General features: G+C 40.9%; 1 protein-coding gene across 2 annotated transcripts in view; it reads right to left on the reverse strand.

Moving 5' to 3' along the window:
* The window catches only part of NCKAP5 (NCK associated protein 5), a 1,035,979-nt gene that overhangs the window by 196,856 nt on the left and 822,474 nt on the right, over positions 1 to 16,649 (reverse strand). For both annotated transcript variants that reach the window (XM_090279418.1, XM_090279420.1), the window contains one exon: positions 12,640 to 12,759. In XM_090279418.1, the coding sequence (XP_090135544.1) occupies positions 12,640 to 12,759 (120 nt within the window). The remainder of the gene's footprint in view (positions 1 to 12,639; positions 12,760 to 16,649) is intronic.

Here is a 16,649-nt window from a genome sequence, read left to right on the forward strand (position 1 = left end):
AAGATTTCCATGGTGTGACATCCACTGATAGCAATGGACATTCCATGACTTCAAGGGCCATGAAATTAATGCACCAATCTGCATAATCAACCCCCCAGGTGAACATCACCATTCCTTTCTCAGCACTTTCTGTCCCCTGCATTTCCAATTCCTTACATTCCACCAGAATCCACGTAAATGTAATACCTAATAACAATTTTTACTGGGGAATCATTTAAGGTTACTATGATAAACAGTTGCTGCATGAAATGTACTAAATCCAGGATTATCAAGTTTTCTTGTGCATTCAAAATATGAAAAAATATTCAGCCTGAATGTTGCATGCCATAAGGTACATTCCCTGAATTTACATTTTAATCACTTAGTCTATTTCAATATAATATTGATTTATGTTTGGGTTTTGAACCTTCATTTAGTGTTAAAATCCTTAAAACAAATCTTAGATTTAGGCTATTCATTTTTTCATCAGTTTTCTTAATTCAGCTTAACTAGATTCTTCCTCAGATAAAAACCTAGATAGTTGTTGTTGAAGGTCACAGTGACAGAATTCAACTAGCATGGCACTCCTGAAAGGTTTTTGTTTTTATACAGAGTTCAGTCAGTTAATCTGATATTGTTGGAAGGAACTGGGAACAAGATCAAATCAGATTAAGACAATTTTATAATTTTATAGTTGTGATTAAAGCCAGGACCTGGAATGGATCTAAATATAAATCCCAGCATTAAGCTTAGTGCTGAATTTAGTCCACAATTTGCTCTTTAGAAACCTGTTACCCTAAAAACTCCTATTTATCCTTCAAAATCTGGTTTAGCTGTTACTACCTCTACAACGCTTCCCTGACACCCCACACAGTGTTAATCCCGCTTTCATCTGAGAAAGTCCGCTGGTAAATATTTCCGTTTTATTTACTATCCTATTGCACAATTGTTTATGTTATCTGTTTCCCTGTCACATGATAACCTCTGTGTCCTCAGTAGGTACTCAATGAATTTTGTTAAGATAATGAATACAGCGACGTATTCTGGCTGTACTATGAATGTGATTGTGGAGCCTGGTGTGCAGGTGTTCTGAGAATGTCTGCTGTATGTGTATTTTAAATTAAAATGCACTACCCCTAGAACAAATATAGGAAAGCAGATTGCAGGCCAGATTTGACCCACAGGTATGTTACTGGGCTTCTTCAGTGCTACAAGATAGTTGAATCAGGTGCCAATCTTTAAACATTGTGAGATTATTACACAGAAAAGTCTGCATTCCAGTTTCTTAAAACACCTAAAGACATGGCAACACCTCAGCAGCATTTCCACGTGGCCACTATTGGCTGGCACCGGCAGCAGAAGAGGAGCCTCCTTTGCTTCGTTCTCTACCTGGCTCAACCCCTTACGCATTCCGTTTGCAATGTTGGTCTTGGCTCATGAGATTTTGCAGTGTTGCAGGTGAGAGGGTGGTGTATGCAGAGCCAGCAATGTGCTCTTGAAAGTTCTGCTGGATAAAAACGGCCCCCTCCTCAATCTCCTACATACATCTTACTCACTAGGCCTCAGCCTGTATGAATATGTTACTTTGTAAGTATGCTGCAGTTCTTTTTCATACATGTTTCTTCTTCATTCTCAAAGCAGTTAGAACTTATATGGGATATGGCTAGTTTTAGGAGACCACAAAGAACAGGAAGGCAGGTGTCTTCCATTAAGAAACTCAGAATTTGGTTAGGAGGTTGGGATGGGAGGGATGACAGCTCAGAGCCATGAAACAATATGGAAATACCAGTCCCTCAGCTAAAAGTTATCTGTAATCCATGACATAATTCTCTACAGCTACAGGGAATGAGCAGTTCCAAGGTGGAACCCACATTTGAGGTCTCACTGGCAACAGGAAGAGATATAACAAAACCTAAAGTAAAAATAAAGCAAACAACAACAAACTAGAGTTCATTTCAAAGGAGAGAGAAGTTCCTCTGGCCCTCTCATCTAAACAATATTCAAAGTCTACCTTCTTCTTCTTATGTCCACAGTGCCCTAAGACTGCTCTAAATCTCTTCTCTTTCCCCACTTGTGGTCACTCCTTTTGTAAGGCCATTTCCTTTCACGTGCTCTGTTGGCAAGCTCTTCTATTCATCCCAGAAGTTAACTCAACCATTAATTCACTCAACATTTACTGAGGGTCATTTTTGTTCAATTTATTACTGGAAGATTCAAAGGTCAATAAGTAAGTAAGGCCCTTGTCCCTATGAATATATAAAAGCCAAAGAAAGCAGGTAAAGAGTAGGAATCACAACTTGGCTTCATTAAAACAGACCACTGGTACCCTTGATAGTAGTGCTGATAGGAAGAAAAACATAACACCGCATTTAATGCATGGATTGGTAAACCTGGGTCTTGCAAAAAAAAAAAAAAAAAAAAGAAAGAAAGAAAGAAGGGTTGGGTTTGGTGGGGGGTATAAATGGGGGAAAATGGGACAACTGTAATAGAAAAACAATAAAATTAAATTAAAAATAAAAGAAATTTATGCAAAGATTAAAAAAAAGAAAAAGAAAGACAAAAAGAAAAGCAAAGAAAAAGAAAAAGAAAACACTCCTCAATTGCTTTGGGAAGGAAGAAGAAACATGTATGAAAAAAGAACTATATTATACTTAGAAAGTAACATATTAATACAGGCTGAGACCCAGAGAGCAAGATGTGTGTAGGAGATTGAGGAGGGGGCTGTTTTAATCCAGCAGAACTTTCAAGGCCTATGGATTTAGAAATAGGACTGGAGGAGGAGAGATACTTTCTCATGCCTTTGCATCTTTGCACAGGTTATTTCTTCTGGCCTGCATTTACACTCTCCCTTGCCCACTTAACAAACACCTATTAATTTGTCTAGACACACAATGAGGCCTGAGTTTCTCTGTTATCTCTTTCCCAATCTCCTAACGCAACACAGTTGGCCCCCCACCCCTATCCTGGCCCTATAGCACCTCATGTGCACATCCCTTTGTTCTCTGGGGTACTTGTAGACCACAGCTTCTGAGGAAATGCCTTTTACCACTGAATCCCCAGAACTCACATGCATTTGGTGCTTCAAACGTGCTAAGTGAATGAAGAGCAGCGGCAGGGTGGGATGGTGGGACTAGAGTCCCATTCTGAACAGAGAAACAACATACAAAATGGAACAGTTGAAGGAAAACCTAGGTCATGCTCTATTCTTGACTAAAGCATTTGTATCAAGAAAAAAAGAAATATGAGGCTGCTTGAGGGTGAAACAAGTCTACTGAAGCCCTGGATGCATTATGGAGAGGGGAAAATCATGACTTGCCATTACTCTGAAGATTCTTTCACATCTTTTCTGCTGTTCTCACTTGATCCCAAAGCAGCATCATGGAGGGCATCTCATCAGGAAAAACTGTACCCTGCAGGAGTCTTGTGTGCTTTCAAAATGTCCCTTGTGCTCTCAGAGAGGTTCCTTCCAGTACTTTAGACAAGTTAATGTCTTTCTGGTGCTTATTGCAGGAAAGAATCCCTGCTGTGCCTTCCCCACATGTCTCCATGCCTGACAGATGCCACCATGAAGCCATGACAGTCCTCTGATTGTGCAGGATGAGAGTCCCTGCTGGTGGGGACATCGCCACCTGGGCCCTGCTGTTACACAGCATGACTGGACTGCCCCTCCTGTTGCTCTGTGGGTCCTTCTAGTCAGACCCCAGGTCTGCAGGGCATGGCTGAAGGTCATTTCCATGGCTGGCACACAAGCAGCTCAGGGGCTTTCTCATCAATTTTAGAAACTCAGAAGGCAAACTCACATCCTAGGCCTGTGAGAAGTCAGGTAGTTAGTTGCTCTAAGCTTGGGTGGATTTTGTTGTCTCGTCTCTTGACTTCACAACTTATGGCTCAAGGGAGGCACTGATCAATCAGAAGGAACAGCTTCCATCACTTTACTTAATCCTGCACTCACTCACCCACTTTTCCCGTATTGTTCGCTGTAGATTCCAATGCCCCCTTAATGATTTCTTTTTCTTTTCATCTCACTCCAACTGTATATATTTTGAAAACACACCAAAGGTAGAGGTGTAGACCTTTCAAAAAGCAAAATACAGACATTTAAAAAAGTTTAATATGGCTGATATTTTCCAATTTATCTGAATAAGTGAATACCCTTAAGAAGATGCCTTTGTGTTGGTTGGTTAACTGATCATTCATTTCTAGGCAATTCTGTGTGGCTTGCTCATTATGAAATGGCAAGTTCTAAGGTAGCAAAGAGTACAAATGCCTAAGATTGCTTTTCAGAAATAAATAAAGGAATCAGAAAAAGGCATGGTCTTTAAATGAAGACTACAATCGTACTGCAGTAAGAAACATTCCCCTTAGTGGTGTTGTCATTGGTGATGACATAGGTTATTTCCAATTTCAGGACCCCTTAAAAAAAGACTAACTGGCAACTCCATAAACAAGACAACACTGTGAAAATCCCAGAATGTGGGTTCAGGCTGAAGTAACTTCTTGGATCACAGAGACCAAGGAGGACTACACTAGAAGGGTAAAAGGAACAGCAACACTCTGACCCCATCACCCCTTCCTCAGGATGGCACAGTGCCACACTGAGAGGGCTCATGGGCCTATGGCTTCTCTAGTGGGGAAAAAGAGCCCAAAGTAGACATCCAGCTTCTGTAGCATTGTAGAGGTCCTCACAGGTTTTGCCTACAAGGGTCTTGTCCCATAGGGAGTACAGGGAGACTCTGTGGGGCTTGATACTGGAGATCACACTGGGCAGAGAAGTGGGGCAGGACTTATAGCAATTGGCACCTGGATCTTAGAAGACCAAGTTTCTCCTTCCAGCAGCACCTGAGTACAGATTCCAGCCAATAGCTTTACCCATCTACAGAGCCAAGCTGATGACTCCATCTAGTCAGGTTACTTGGTGCACAATTCTGCCTGACTTGGGTCCCCAAATAATGAGCTGTGTTGGCTTCAGAGAATATTCTGCCACCCTGCATAGGCAGGGAAACAAATCTGTAGCTCTGCCTACTGTTGAATAAAGTGCCTTGCCTTGGCTCAAGCAGGAAACCTAATCTGATCATCCAGAAAGCTGTGTAGCACATAGCTGCTCTTGAACAGATAGCCTAGCCAGTAGCTCTGTCCATCTACAGAGCCCGGTTGGTGGCCATACTGGCCAAGCAACTTAGTGCACAGTTCTGCCTGATTCAGGTCCCCAGCCAGCAAGCTGTTCTGGCCTTGGAGACTGCTCTGTTGCACCAGCTGGGCAGGGAAATGGGATATGGTCCTATCTACTGATTAGTATAGATCTATCTCTCCTGACCAGGAAGCAAAACCAGAGTACCCAGGAGGCTGTATGGCCCACTCTATAGCTACACTTGCAGAAGTGCCCAAGCAAAGAACCCAGCCAGTATCTCTACCTGCCTTCAGAGTTGAGTCAATGGTCCTATCTTCCCGTCTGACCATAGAGCTCAGTGGAAAGTTATGCCTGATTCTGGTCCCCCAAAAATGAGCTGTCCTGGTTGTGCAGCCTGCCTTGGGAGTGCAGCAAATTCACAGGCCCACCCAACTGCTGAGTATGGCAGCTGACTATGAAGGCTGACCAGTGAATCTGGGCAACTGTGCAACTGTGGAGCCCATCCCACAGCTGTGCTTGGGCAAGAAATCAAACCAGCAGTCCTATCTAACTGTTTCCAACCAGAGGCAACCCCAAACTCAGATGTCAGGTAGTGGCCTTGCCCAAAAAGAGACCATGTAGCATGTTCCACATGCCCAAGAATGCTATCAGGTGACTAGTCCAGAACCTCAAGCTGAGCTGCCTGGAGGAGGACTGCCTCTGAAGTGATTTTGTAACATCTGGAGGAGGAGACTACTTACTCAGATGTGCAGATAGCAATAAAAAGAATCAAAGATCAAGAAGAATCAGGTAAACACGACACTTTCAAAAGAAACTAATTAAGCTCTAATAATTGACCCTAAAGAAATAGGAAACTCTGACTAAGAAACCTGAGTGATCCTCTTAAAGAGGTTTAGTAAACTACAAGAAAGCATCAACAGACAAGAAAAAAAAAAAAGAAAGAAAAAATAATAACTATTAAAGTGCTAGATGTTCACTAAATTTACTGTGGTGATCATTTTGCAATATATAAATATATCAAATCATTACATTTTATACCTTAAATGTATACAATGTTACATGTCAATTATATTTCAGTAAAACTGGAAGAAAAGCATAAAGGCAATGAGATTGTTGTATACAAAATCAAACAAATAAACAAAGAAAAGGAAATATTCCCTAACACACAAAATTAAATTAAATTAAAAATGTATATATGTAAGTATTAACACATCAACACACTGAGGATGTATCATGAACAGTGATAATATCTGTGAAAGGGTAAAATGCCACATTCATGAAGTTCTTGCCTTCAAGTAGATGGCTATTTAGGTGAAATGAAAAGTTAACATGAAACTGCTAGTGACTGGGGTTGCACTACATGATCTCCACCATAAGAGGTGAGGATTACATGATTCCATACTGGACCGTGAGCTGCTTAGCTGTGTGGCATGAGTTACCAATACTACAGGGGCCCCAGCAAGGGGATATGAAGGGAGAACTACACTGACCCTGGAAGGCTCCTGAGCGGTGGCAGCACTGGGCTGGTTCTCAGAAAACAGGATTCATGCTTGCGGACAGGTAGACAGGTGAGTGTGTAATGTAGCATCCTGCCAAATAAGACTCTTGGATAGATTTATACTCTGAAAATAAATATTTAGTGTAGGAAAAATATCAGAAGCACATGTAGAATTCTAAAATCCTCTCCGCTCATCTGAAATAATATAAAACAAAACACTAGCAAACAAAAAGTCAGCACTCTAAGAAGTGACAGCAAATTTTTATACTTTGGTTCTAAGCTGTCAAGATTTTCCATTGTTTGTGTGAATAATCTACATTATAACATTCTTTTCTTTTTATCTTGGCCTAAGGATATGGATACTAGGACTCTTTGAAATATCAGATAAAAAGGAAAAGAAAAAACTGTGTTAGGCAGAAAATATGAGAATGATGTCCTATCAGGATGATAACACAGGTGTCCAAAACAAGACAAAGGCAGGAGAGGGGAAATTCTTCGATGCCACAAATCAAGAGCCTTTCAGAAATGCATAGAAATGGTAGGCTCCTTATTACGATCGCACTGCAGGAGAACCTCTGATCTGACTCAATCATAGGTACGCCAGTTAATCAAAATGTCAGAGTAGGAAACAGAAAAATGTCCCTCATGTCCATTTTCATGCAGAAGGGCAGAGAGAAAGGAGGTAAAAGGGAGGAACTCAAGCCTTACTGTTGCTTTAAATCCCCACTCTGTCAATTACCAGCTGGTGACTTAGCTTCTTTGTGCCTGTGTCCCCATTTGTAAAATGGGTACAGTGATAGTTTCTACTCCAGGATCATAATGGAGATTAAATTGGTCAACACTGTAAAGATTATGGAGTATTACTTAATACATGATAAGCACAATGTGTTTGTTACGTAACATTTTTGGTAGGGTCAAATGAGCTTCTTTGCCTAGGGATCCTAATATTAGTGTTCTCCAATGTTTGTTTGCATCAATTACATGCTTTATACATTGTGTATGGTTTCTAGTTTTTGTTTTTCTTAACAGTGGAACAAGAATTTAAAAGGACTTGAGAAGCAATTTGCATGCAGAATGCCTCTATACAGCACAATTCCTTGTCTCCCACAATTTGTTTTTTACAGTTAGACACCTATATTTTATTTGATCATAAACATTTTTTTTAGTGTCTTGCCTTTCTAGATGCTTTTGAAGTACTCAACTTCGTTTTATAGAAACAATTCTTTTTGTACCATATATCACTGGTTTATATAGTAGTTAAAAATTACATAATTACCAGGATATATACTACTGGCATAAATGTACTAAATTACAAACACAATTCATTCATAGTGAGCATTCAACTCATAAGAGAAGTAAGCATACTTACTACAGAGCTCTGTGTTAGCTGCCTATGTTCAGTAATTGAGTGTTGTTTAATATATGATTTAGAAGAGGAAACATTGAGCATAAGTTAATCTGGCCAATAGTTCAAATAAGTTTAGTTAGAGACCCCAGTTCCATTAATATCATTACTTTTAGATTTCATTTTGCAATTCTGGCTTCTCAATTCTTTATAATTTAGCTCAAATAGTTGATTTTCATATAGAAGGCCCTCTTATTCTGAGTTGTGACTATGCAGTCCCAGAAATATCATTCTGGAAATTGGAATCAACAGAGAACTTTATTGCCATTCTTAAGATTTTAATTTTAAGGTTAGGTTTTTTTTCTTTCTCACCATGGATCTGGTTGGTTACCTTTGCAAGTTTCCCAGAATCTGTCAACTAAGCCTAGAACTATCCCTTTTATGTTCCTCCTAAACAGGAAATTGCCTAATATCCATGCAATCTCTTATTCTCTATTTTTGAGGGACAAAGAATTGACTGTTTCTCATAAATGATTTTCCTTCCTGCTATTTACAATGTATCTGCTAAAATCACAATGGGTTGTTTCAATAGTCTTCTTTCTAAATTTCCCTGTAGGTGGCTACTTCAGATTATGGAGAACCATCAGGCTGTATTCAGCAGATAACAACTAAGATAGTTTCCTAAGATTTGCAGAAAACTACTTGGAAACCTATTGTCTTGAATCTGCAGTCATTAGGCAGAAGCTATAAGGTCTGTTTGCCCTGGCTGGTTTAGCTCAGTGGATTGAGCGTCGGCCTGCGAGCTAAGTGTCGCTGGTTCGATCTTCCAGTCAGGGTACATCAGAGAAGGAAAACTCTGACTCCAAAAAACCTCCGCTGCCTTGCGGCATACCTCTTCAGGGGAAAGGCTAAGGGAGTAAACCCCGACAGAAAATCCGGAGCCGGAGTCCCTAAGGCGGTTTGACGTTGTAGTCAACACCGGCAACTCCTGCGGCGCACCTGAAGCCAAGCTGTATTGACTCCGTCTTTCCCTTGGACCCTTCAGCTGCGAAGAGAGGGGGGGTCTCGTCGGCAGCCGTCCGTCTCGAGAGACGATGGTGTAGCTTCTTAAGAGTCTATCTGCACCGCTGAGAATGGCTGTGCAGTCCGACTCGGGAGTGACATCGTATCTGTCTCCTCCCGTGTTGAATCGACATCTTGCGATGACGCTGAAGCTACAGAGCCTGGGCAGGGTGATATGGAGGGTCTGCTGTTGCCCATGCAGCAGACCCCCCCTCTCTTCGCAGCTGAAGGGTCCAAGGGAAAGACGGAGTCAATACAGCTTGGCTTCAGGTGTGCCGCAGGAGTTGCCGGTGTTGACTACAACGTCAAACCGCCTTAGGGACTCCGGCTCCGGATTTTCTGTCGGGGTTTACTCCCTTAGCCTTTCCCCTGAAGAGGTATGCCGCAAGGCAGCGGAGGTTTTTTGGAGTCAGAGTTTTCCTTCTCTGATGTGCCCTGACTGGAAGATCGAACCAGCGACACTTAGCTCGCAGGCCGACGCTCAATCCACTGAGCCAAACCAGCCAGGGGCTGAGGGGGGGTCTACTGCATGGGCAACAGCAGACCCTCCATATTACCCTGCCCAGGCTCTGTAGCTTCAGCGTCATCGCAAGATGTCGATTCAACACGGGAGGAGACAGATACCGTGTCACTCCCGAGTCGGACTGCACAGCCATTCTCGGCGGTGCAGATAGACTCTTAAGAAGCTACACCATCGTCTCTCGAGACGGACGGCTGCCGACGACGGATAAGGTCTGTAATATTTGAGACCAGGCACACGGGTGGATTTGCCACATCCACCAGTCAAACCCTCTAACAGACTGGGCTGATCTGACATGCTGCACAGTTCCAAAACATCCACATTAGACAGACGTTCAGAAGAAGAGGTGGAGGCATAAAATTCTCTCAGGTGTATGCAGAATAACTCCCCAACTTGCAGAACGACTTTGTGTCATTTATTCATTATTTCATTCAACAAGTAATTACAGAGCTGCCATAGGTGCAAAGCAAGCTCAGACTGCTTTTCCTTTAGCCAACACTCCAAATTTATTTGTGACACCAGAAAATGAAAAATCATGAGTCATAATAAACAGACCGGCTGAAGAGCCAGCAGCTTGTCTAATTGTGAGCTGTAAGGTGTTAAGAGGGTAGGCATCACATTTTCTATCACTCTCCTTCACAGAGCTATTAACAGCTTATCCTTTTCAAGTGCCATTTACATTAGAATGGCTCTTGGAAGTGTGTTGGCTGAAAACACCCAATGAATAAACAGTGAGTTCTATTGTGAGCATATACACCATTTCCTACCACTTGGGTATGGATTTAAGAAATTTGTGATGGCCAATGAAAAATCTTAAGTATCTACACCACATGTCTTTACTCTGGAAACAAACCATCATCATTCATAAACGGAGAATACACAGATCCTTAAACATTGTTCCAGAAAAGCTTCAAGTTAAAACAGGGAAAACAGAAAAATGCATGAACATGCAGCAGCTGTTAAAAGTAATTATATTGATCTTGATTATGAGAGAGGAAAATAAACACAACTTTTTACCGATACAAGATTCTCAATGACCAACATTTATTGGGGTTGGGACTAGGAAACAGAATAGAAAGAGAAGATTTATCTTTCCACACAATTTTTGAGTCATAAATTATGAATTATGCTCTAACAGATAAAGTGGAGAGGAAATTAACTTAAGACATGAGATCTATTTTACAATTCAGAGAGCTGTTTTGTTCTAATTTGGGGGTATTACATTTTGATGTTTAGTTTTACCAAACATCTTTCTTTCTCATTATTTCTCTGAGGAGTCAGGGAAAGATGTTTATGCCAAAGTTCAGAGGATAAATTGGCAACACTGTCTCAACTATTTGGAAAAGTGCTGTCCTGTAGAACTTTCTGAGATGATGGAAATACAGTAGTCCCTCTCTATATCGTGGTTCACTTATCACGGCCTCACTGTATCATGGGATTTTTAAAAATATTATATTTAATTATTTATTGTGGATTTTTCACTATATCGCAGGATTTTGTGTTACTATATATGTATGTTGTTAAAGTTATGTAGGTTTAAGAGTGTAGAATATGTTTAAGAACATAAGTAGTGTTTATGAAAGTGTGGAAAAGGTTAATAAGGGAGTGGGAAAGGTTAATAAGGGACTGGGAATGGTTTATAAGTGTGTGGGAAGGGTTTATAAAACCTTAAAAAATATATAAATACTAAAATAAACGTAAGGTTCCTACTTTGCGGATTTTCACCTATTGCGGGTGGGGGGGAGGTTCTAGAACATAATAACCGTGATAAGTGAGGGAATATACTCTATGCTGTATATATAACTGTTTAATATACCAGCTGACAGCCTTGGTTCCCACACCGTCCCCTCTCCCTTCACCTGCCTGCAGCTGCCTGGGAGTTTCCCATGATAGCAGGGTGCATCAACCTGAGCTCCATTTGGCCTTGATCAGCCCTCAGACTCACAGCTGTGAGATAACAACTGAATTCAATAGTTTCTTTTTTCTCCCCTTATAAAACAGTCCCCTCCTTCCCTAGGAACCTGGAGTTGGGCCATTTGTGGTATGGCTTCCTCCTCGCTTGGTAATACCCTCAATACATTTCTTTTTGTCTGCTTGCTGCCTCCTCATGGTTCTCTGAGTGACGACGTTCTTACAGTAGCCACCCATCATATGTGGCTTTTCAACACTTGAAATGTGTCTACTTTGACATAGGAACTTCATTTTAGATTAATCTAATTTTCAATTTCAGAAGTGCCCTGTGGCTAGTGGCTACAGTGGTTGGCAGTGTAGTTTAGGGGATACCTCTGTCTTTTCCCTTTCTCTCAGCCAATTAGACCAGGCAGCTGGGGGTTATTCTTTATAAATTAATGGTACATTGCCCCTCTGAAACCTCATATACCCTTTGCAAGCTGGGCCTCAGAATACTCTGAGCAAAGCTTGTTTAAGCAAATATGGACATTAATAGGATTAAAAAAATAGAAAACAGCAGAGATCAGCCATCCAGCCCCCTTTATTAACTTATGTGTTTCCCTGCAGTAGGATATGTTCTCAAGAACTCTTGTCAGGATCAGTTGATAGTTTGACTTTCTACAACTTTGAATGCTATGAAGGCAAGTAAAGAAAGAATTTGGTGGGAGCATTTAGACCAAGAACACCCGTAAAACACTGAGAAGATTATAGAAAGTATTGTGTTATGAGGAAGAATGAGAAAGGAGGGGGGGTGAGAAGAAGGGAGGAGGAGGAAAGGGAAGAAGAGGAACAGGAGGAGGGGGAGGAGGAGGAGGGGGCAAGGGGAGAGGAGGGGGGAATAGAGGATGACTACTGCTGGTATCCCAAGTAATCAGTTATTTCTGACTCCATTCCATGATTTTGCTTAGTTTACTAGAGGACACCTTCTGATTGTCCCTTTTACTGTTTATTATTTGTTGATGCATTTTTATCTAAATGTAGCTTTAAAAAGAAATTTGAGAGATGTTCAATTTTAATGACATCCCTCGAGAGGGGAAAGAATTAAGGTTCTGATATGATATGCCTTGCCCATGGAGATATTGATAGGTTTTGAACTTAAGTAACTTCTTGTCAATAGCACTTTAGTAGCAAAGATTGTTTTCCACAAAACCACATACCTGAAGGAGCAGATCAGAAGTTGGTCTGAGTCGCTGTTGGAATAGGATACTTAACGTTCGGTTCTGTTGTTCCAAATCAAACACTCTTGTTTTCAACTTTACACATTCTTCCCTTAGATCCTATAACAAACACATTGAAAGAAAAAAAAATCTATAACTGAAAGATACCTTAGCATATTATAACTTTATTTTATCTGGTATCTCAGACACATTAGTAAAAAAATATTATTTTTGTTCTTCAAAGCCCCCCAAATAAATCACACACAATGTTTTCTTCCACAGCTCATTGTCTGACTGAATTATTGTGTGCAGGAAAGACTGTTTTTTTTTAAACACCTTGAAATCAGAAATGCGTTAATCTAGCCTGCTATTTTTGAAAATGGTAAATCTTAGTGATATAAAGTCAATTTAAGTTTCCACCTATATATTTTGCCTTTCCATTGTCTTCATAAAAGCAATCACAAAGCACAGACCACAAGGATAGTAATGTTTTTTGCAGTGAATGGAGATTTGATGAACTAAAGAAACTATCACTTTTGATGGAGCCTTTCCTTGTTATTTCGTGGAAATGAGTTGAAATTCTCAGTGCTGTGGCTGATAGAGTCAGTGAGGCATTCAGAGGCAGTGAAGGCTTTAAAAGTGAAACTTGTCCATCCTCTGACCTAGTGGATTTCTAAATCTTTTGGGGCATTTTGGTCTTTGTGCTGGGGAAGTACAGTAACTGGGCCTTGTCACCTTTGGGAGCAGCTCTCCTGAATAGCTCAAACACCACAGAGACCTTTCCTAGTTTTCATGAGGGCAGCTGACACAGAGCATTATTAGGATTCTCCAGGATCCCACCAAGGAACTGCCTTCCAAACTGACTTGTGATTAAGGTACTTATGGTATGTAAATATCTACACCCTCTTTGATGGGGTTCAAGAAGGACTAGAATAACTCCTCAATTCAAGGTTCATCAAAAGCTGACTCCTTTCTATATTTTCAACTTTACCTTTCACTATTTCATGATTTTTAAAAAAGGCTTCTTTTCTTACCATGCAAAGCATAGGGTCTGCCTGTTATACTTCAAAGCCCCCCACATTCCCACCCTCCTCCTCCCTCTCCCACAACCACTTTCCCTTCTCATCCACCTCTTTCTCGAGTCCAAGTCTGGCTCTCTGACTGACATCCAATTCAAACTCTGTCTGGCCCTCTCTGACACTTTTACCTGGTATTTCTCAAAGACTACTCTCTTTTCGGAACTCTAGTGAGCCCTCGATGTTTCTTATGTGACATTTAGCATATGCTACTTTAAATTGATTTTCTGTTTTATGCTCTAGAGTTATCTTGTCCATTAGAAGGCACATTCCTCAAAAAGTAACCTTAAGAAGATTTTCAAATAAACAACACAAGATATTATTTTTGTACTCTTATTCTATCCCCTACCACAGCATCACATATAGTAGGATGTTAATAAACTTCTGCACCTTATTTTATTAAAGGGGATGATGACGATGAATTCTATTCTCTAGTGATGATGAAATAAAGAGTTAAATTTCTCAGCACTTCTACTTTGCGCATCTAAGCATTCTGATGTGCGGCAGCTACAGGCTTTACTTAAAGTTCTGTAAGCAAGAAAGAGCACTGGTCAATAGTTTTGACCCCCCCACCCCCACCCCAGGGCCTAAACAGGAGTCACGGACATGAGTGGGCCTGTTCCATAGCCTTGTGTCAACATAAGTATGAAGCTAGAGAGAATTAGCATCTGAGGTTTTGCCTGAGGAGTCACATCACAGCCATGTTTATTCATTGTATTTATGGCAGGGGCGGGGGGTGGTGGCAAAGAAACAGGCCAAGTGTGGCTCACTGCACAGCTTCCACTCTCCTCACCTTTTTAGTTAAATGGGTGAAGCTTACACATGGGATGTTTCCAACTGATTGCTGCCTACAAATGCTGAGTGGAGGAAAGAAATGTCATGTTCAGAATGAGGCTCCAAGATGCAAGATCCAGGAGGGCAGTGGACATCAAAGGCAGGGTCAGGAGTGTGAGTGTCCATGCACAGGAGAATGCATGCCATTTGGCAGAGGCCATCTGGGGGCCTTGGGACAGTTCAAATGGAAAGGCTAAATTTATTTTCTTTATTTAGAATTCAACCTCTGTCTGTGTCTCATTAGTGCTAATGTTTGTTATTAGCATGTATATAACATGTCCTGCTCCCAAACACTAATTGTTTTTACTACTGCTAATTCGGTAATTAATAAAACTTGACTCTGAGGTAAATAAATATTAATAGTACCAACTGGGTGGGAAACACACTTATTCTCGTTTGCAGGTGAAGATATGTGAACAGGAGCAAATGAGTGTGAATTTGCAAGGAGAAAGGAGACTTCTAAGGAATATAATCAGGAATTTCTAGAAGCAAAACTGAGAATAACTTTAAAGAGTTCTTCAAGTGGGTAAAAAGATAAATATAAAAAAATCAATATACACTATAGAGAGTTTTGTTCAAGTGCTGGATTTCAATGGCCATTACTAAAGGTGGTAGAAGTTCATTATCAGGGACACAGTTTATCAACCTAGATGATGAACCGTTCATCAGTTTTGGCTCATCTAGACCAGCACAAGGCAGAGGAGGAAGTGAAAACTTTAGGAATGTGACACTGGTCTTACAATCAACTGACAAACAGAACTGAGATGGACTGAAAATTCACAGATATGTAAGAATTGCCTGTGTCATTCTTTTAAATATTCTTGTTCTCTTCAGTCAAGTTGTAGACAGTAGCTGAGGCCAGACAGCTGTCATCACAGGAAACTATGATCAAAACCATGTATGTGTACCCATGTGCACATACATAAACAGAACTGGACCAGGTAGATGGAAAGAGAAAGAAAAACAGTTTCTCTGCCTACTACAGTGAGACCTGGCAGCGAGGCAGCTGGCTGTCTTTGCCTCCTCTGTGCCCATGATGGGACCTGATATAAAGGAGCATATGACATGTTGCAGGCTGCTACAAGAGCTGCTGGTCTGACTCCATCAGTTACAGAGGCGAGAATGAGAGTATTCCCCCCAAGTAAGCACTAGAAATAAAACAGCTCTCCTCTATTCAGATGCTATTGTCTGGGATTGTGGCTCACAGCAGGTGCTGGACCACCTGTCTTCTCTCATAGCCCCCCTTTGTATGTGACTCCCTAGCATGTCTCAGGCCTCAGATAGAGGCTCTTATTAAAAATATAGGGTTGTGTCTTCTGAAATTAAAAGAAAAGACACAATATATAATTTTATCATTTAAGAAAGTATAATGGCCTTTGGGTTCAAGAAAATAGCCAGACCCGTTTTCCTTGTAAACTGCAAGTCACTAGCATTTGGAAACAAGAGATAAGGAATTACAGCTGGGTGTAAGGGCAAAATATACTGAGAAATGTGATACACTGATCAAAAAGGGCTCTGCGAATCTTAATAATCTCAAATCCTAACTTCCCTGGACCATCTAGACATTGAAAGTTTCACCTGCACTGGATTCACTGCTATATAGTACCTGTGGAGTACAGTTACTTCATGCATTTCAAGCAGAATCATTACCTGGCTCCCTGCCAAAGTAAATCAGAGAAAATGCTGATTGCTTAGAAGGATATTTACTGACATTATCCTTAGAGTATCATTGAAAACTATTTAAATCTGATTTTTCATGTAAAATTGATATCAGTGTGGTATAGCTATTCCAGATGCAGTGTTTATGATGGGAATACATCAGACTGGAAGGAAAGGGGTCTGGGTCAGGGCCCACATGACCTTGAGGAAATAACTTCTGCTGGTTGGGCCTCAGTTTCCTCATCTGCAAACTGAGCTCCTGCACAAAAACAGGCTTTTGGAAGGACTGCCCCCGCTGTGTCTTGAGGTGGCTTCTGAAGTGCCACCTCAATTACTTTCTGAAACTTAATGGACATCACACCCGCCAGCCTCTTCCTTCTAAGTGGCTGTCACTGACACATCCCTATCTCTTTCAAGGAGTCTAAGACTTCTTTAAGAAGA

This window comes from Furipterus horrens, unplaced genomic scaffold (assembly GCF_987537825.1).
Source record: "Furipterus horrens unplaced genomic scaffold, mFurHor1.1.pri manual_scaffold_1, whole genome shotgun sequence".
Classification (NCBI taxonomy): domain Eukaryota; kingdom Metazoa; phylum Chordata; class Mammalia; order Chiroptera; family Furipteridae; genus Furipterus; species Furipterus horrens.